Source organism: Lolium rigidum, chromosome 6 (assembly GCF_022539505.1).
Source record: "Lolium rigidum isolate FL_2022 chromosome 6, APGP_CSIRO_Lrig_0.1, whole genome shotgun sequence".
Classification (NCBI taxonomy): Eukaryota; Viridiplantae; Streptophyta; class Magnoliopsida; order Poales; family Poaceae; genus Lolium; species Lolium rigidum.
This window is the reverse complement of record NC_061513.1, coordinates 160,187,864-160,192,838: the sequence shown is the minus strand read 5'-3', so window position 1 is coordinate 160,192,838 and position 4,975 is coordinate 160,187,864. Positions and strand designations below refer to the sequence as shown.

General features: G+C 41.6%; 1 protein-coding gene across 1 annotated transcript; it reads right to left on the bottom strand.

Annotated features, from left to right (window-relative positions):
* Window positions 1-1,749: 1,749 nt before the first annotated feature.
* LOC124665707 lies at window positions 1,750-4,002 on the bottom strand. The gene is made up of 3 exons (XM_047203095.1): window positions 3,882-4,002; window positions 3,661-3,812; window positions 1,750-2,138 (listed from the first exon to the last, which is right to left on the bottom strand). Exons 1-3 carry the CDS (start codon window positions 3,967-3,969, stop codon window positions 2,058-2,060), a joined length of 321 nt encoding a protein of 106 aa, XP_047059051.1. The 5' UTR covers window positions 3,970-4,002; the 3' UTR covers window positions 1,750-2,057.
* Window positions 4,003-4,975: the final 973 nt, after the last annotated feature.

Below are 4,975 nucleotides of genomic sequence, written 5' to 3'. Positions count from 1 at the left end.
AGAGCTTCAGAACCCCCCGAGATGGGTTCGGTGATGGCGGCCGCAACGAAACTTTTCGTGGATGGAGGCTCGGGTATCCAGGGTTTTCCCGAAAAAGATGTATAAATAGGCGGTGGATTCAGGTCAGTGGGGCACCGTGGGCCCCACACCTACCCTCTAGGCGCGAGCCAACCCTAGGCCGCGCCTAGGGGTGGTGTGGGCGCCCTGGTGCGCCTCTTCGTCCCCCATCCGGACTTCGTCTTTGTTTCGGTAAAATATTGACTTCGGTTTTTGTTTCGTCCAATTCCGAGAATATTTCCTGTACAACTTTTCTGAAATACAAAAACAACAGAAAACATGGAACTGGCACTGTGACATCTTGTTAATAGGTTAGTACCGGAAATCATGTAAAAGTGCAATGAAGTGTAAACAAAACACATATGAATTGGTGTAAAACAAGCGTGGAGCATCAAAAATTATAGATATGTTTGAGACGTATCAGTTACCGTGGCGGAGATCAAAAACACATAAACAGAGAGTCAGCATGTTGCCACCGGCGGAGATCGGAGGGGGAAACGCTGTCGTAATCACCTCTGGTGGACTCCACCCCCTCTAGTGTGGGCATCATCAGCATCTTCATCATCTTCATCACCCTCTACAGCAGCACCATCTTCATCTACCCCTTGTAATCTCGTATACAAAAAACGTTGTTGGATGATGGGTCCCCGATGTCAGCCTTTTTGTACAAAAAAAACTTGTGATATCTTCGAAAAAAATAGCCGTTATATTAGGACTACTTTCCTACAACAACAATGTGATGAAAGTTTCTACTAAACATCTTCTTTAATACATCATCTTCAGATATATTTGGTTCAAAACGTTGCACTTGTTCACGACAGGAATGGAGTGACCAAGGATTTTCATATTGAGCATGAGCAGTTTCAAAAATTGCAACACAAGAATTCAAAAGAAATAAGAACAACTTTTATGTAAAATCTCCGTTTTTTGCCAATCATTGGTGATCCCATGCCGCCTTTAAAACGTTGAGGACGCTGCTGCAAAATGGGTCCCACATGTCATCCTCTCTGAACGATAAATGATTTCTTTCTTCGATTTTTTTCACTCGTGATTTCTAGAAAATTGGCTTTTTCTTTAGATCCCTGCTGCCCTGTTACCGCTGCAAATGGGTTCCATATGTCAGCCTTAATGTACAATGAATGTTTTCTTTATTGGATTATTTTTTATCCTTAATTTTTAACTACTTGGCTTTTTCTTTGGATCCCTTGCTGCCTTTGAAACATCGAGGACGCTCCTACCAAATGGATCTCATATGTAAAGAAATTTAGCCAAAAGATGGGCAAGTACTGGAAGGATAGCCCGGAGAGTAACGCGGACAGAGGAGAGCCATGTTCCAGTGAACTGCAACGCCGGGCAAGGGTTTTGCTGGAATTTGAACTCAACATTCATCAGGAATAGGGAGGTTTGGGATATATCACTAAGCAGCTCATGACAGCCAAGATGGCACACATAATCAATTGCATCGTGGATGCGAGAAGCTACGGGGTTCTGGGCTCTGACTCGTCTCCAACCCGAAAAGTTCTGATGGTACTAACACTTTTCTCTCGACTGGCAACGTTTACATTAACTGCATCTATCATGTGCATGCCCCAAGATTGACCTGTATAGCTCCCTGGTTAGTGGTTAATCCTCCCTGTGCAGTTTCAACAATGAGATGAAAACGTTTGCCAGGACCAAATGGGCCATACGAAATACTGATGAAAACATATACTCCTACTGTTATGATCAATAAGGGCATATGATTTGGTACAACACAGGGGAAGCGGAATGTTAAAAGAAATGATGATGCTTTCCTCTAACAGGAGAAAATCTAGACAAAATTTAACAAAGAGAAATACTACAAAAGAGCACCATCAAGAGTGGCTAGTTATTGGTTGGATCCGCAGAACAGCTTATCAGACAACATTCTGACTGGCATCAAAATGAACACATCCCAGACATGCTTCAACCCAATATCAGCACATAGTTTTCGATGTTGACACTTCAGAAACAAACCAACTTCATTGTGCTTTCCTGGGTTCTGCTGGGGGCTTCCAGAGACCAAGACGGTACTTGTGAGCGAAACTCAAAATCAACTTTCTCTGCACCATGGCAAAGCAACCAAAATAGAGGAAATCAGTAATTCAATCCAAACATAATTCTCTTGTATATTAATTACAATCACATGAAAAAGAAAGGAAATTAAACAGAGAAAACATATCTACTAAGGACTCTACCAGTTGAACTCACATCAATGTTACAATGGCAATTACATTAGCAATTAACAAGCTGTGAACCATCTTTGAAAATTTGTGTGGGTTACAATCTGGATATGTGGATTATCTGAAATGCTTTTAGTGCACATATATGCGCTTGTACATGCTGTTCTCTACAACACTGCTGCTGTAAGTATTACTAGAAACTGAAACATCTAACAGATTTTTGTGACATAAGAACATGTTAAATGTTATCCGCAAATTTACGAGCTACCTAGTCCCTAGGAAACATCACAATCAACCTCTCCCAATGCAGGTTTCTTGGCACAGTATCATAGGCAATTTGCAGACTTGGCATACTAGTTAATGACGAGAGGGAAGCTGTATGTTAGCACAGATACGGCTCTTAGCTCCTCTCTTGCCACAGATGGCATAATCAACATACGGCCTCTCCCTCCCTATTTCTTCTCTTTTTTTCTGTCGCTGTGAACAACCGACTAGTGCAGTTGAGTCGCCGCCATCTCCCTCCCTGCGACATTGTTGTGATATTTATCTTAAATTTTGCCGACCAAATTAGTAGTCAAAGTTTTTTCTCGAAATGCGCAATACCCCTATAAACCGGTATGGAGGGAGTACATAATCTGGAAACAATGTTGATATGCAATTAGGATCCCTAAAGCTATTAAATGGAACTTTCCTAAGAGACAACGCATGGGGGTATTTTCTCTTAACATCGTATATCTCCTAGTATAGCGTGCTACGAGACAATAAACTGGGAAAGGCCTAAATGACAACCCACGCAATAAAGATGACCTGACCTAGTTCATAATTTAGTTCTGCAACCCTAATGCATGGGGAGGGGTGCGTATCTCTATCTTCTCAGAATCAGATCAAGAGCCTTGTTATTTCTAGAAGCATTGTCAAGTTAGAGATTTGCCATCCGTTTTATGTAGTAACACAGCAGTCATGGTCCTCATATGGATTGCCCATATCAGGATTTTCCGTGGGATGATACATTCATGTATGTGTTGAAACATCAATAAGTTTCACACATACCAGGAATTAATTGGAGTACTGAATTTTCAGAAAACTGTATTTCCTACAAAACAAAATTTCCTGGTTTCAGTTCAAATCTAACAAGAAATTTAGATATCAGTCAGCATACGTACACATGAACCATGTAATACTAACCCAACCCAGCCCAATTGCTGTTGTTATCCAATCATCACAGCATCTGAGAACAAAAAAACCTAACCAAACTCTACATTGACACAGCTAAATGGCCGACGAAGCAGAAGCTAACATAGGAAGGAACCACAGCAATGCCTTGTACGAAACAACATATACGGCAAGAACTAGTGAACCATAAGGAATGTTTGATCTGGAAGACTGGAACAGGGAGACGCACATGTTTGACGGGGACGCCGAGCTTCTTGAGCCGCAGCGTGCGGGTCTCGAGCAGCCTCTGGAGATCTCCGCCCACTGCCTCCTCCAGCTTGGCGGCGTGCGTCTCCACGCCCTTCCCGACCCCGTTCAGGAACTCCACCACGCCGACCTTGGCTGCGCACGCGCAGGAGTTGAACTCTGCTCAGCGAACGAGCTTGGGGATCAGCGGGGAGATAGGCGTACCTTGGTAGGGCTGTGCGTAGAAGGATCTCGCCGGAGCTCCGGCGCCGGGGTGGAGGAGGAGGCGGCGCACATGGGCGAGGGCAGCCATGGGGGGAAGGAGAGAGGGAGGGGTAAGAGAGTGTTCGGGGGGAATTTTATTTTTTACCCATGTTTAGATCTTTTTCCCTATTTTACTTTGCCATCATTATTTTGCCCCTATTTTCTTGGAAAACGCTTCTATTCGGTCGACCGATCGCGCGGGGCGATCGGTCGTTCCGTTCTCGCGCGCTACTTGGCCCGCGACTCACTTGTTGGGCCGGAATCTGGCCCAGCACACGTTTTGCTGGTGCGCTGCTTCGTTTCTTTTGTGCACCAGATTTTTGTTGTATTCCTGTGTGACTATTTGTAAACATAGTTGGTGTTTTTTTGTTGTAATTCAATATGTACCAAATTAAATTTTACTTGACACTTTGCAGTGTTTGCAAACATATATATTTTTGTTTTAATTATTTCTGACTTTTGTACAAATAGTTGGTGAATGTTGTTGTAATTCAATATGTAGCAAATTAATTGACGCTTCACCACTTTTGCAGTGTTTGCAAATAAATAGACTTTTGTTGTAATCGTTTCACACTGTTTGTAAATATAGTTTGCAAATTTTGTTGTAATTCAGTCTATAGCAAATTAAATGTCGCTTGACCACTTTGTATCATTTTGCAAACATGTTGATTTTTTTATTGTATTGTTTGTGACTTTTTGTACAAAAAGTTGGTGAATTTTGTTGTAATTCAATCTGTAGTAAATTAATGTTTTATTCCTTTTTTGCAAACATATGGATTTTTGTTGTAATAGATTCCGATTTTTGTTAATAATATTGGCTAATTTTGTTGTAAATTGATCTCCAACAAAACAATTTGTTGGTTTAACCACTTTATTGTGACATTACTTTTAAAAAATGTTGTGACTTTTTGTTGTAATAGTATATATTTTTTGTACGCGAAGAGAGGATTTTTGTTGTAATACTCATCATATTAGGGGGTACTGCGGGTTGGTTTCCTGAAAAAGGAGGGTGGCAAATGTAAAACTGCATTTGAACTAATATCTGAGAAATATAG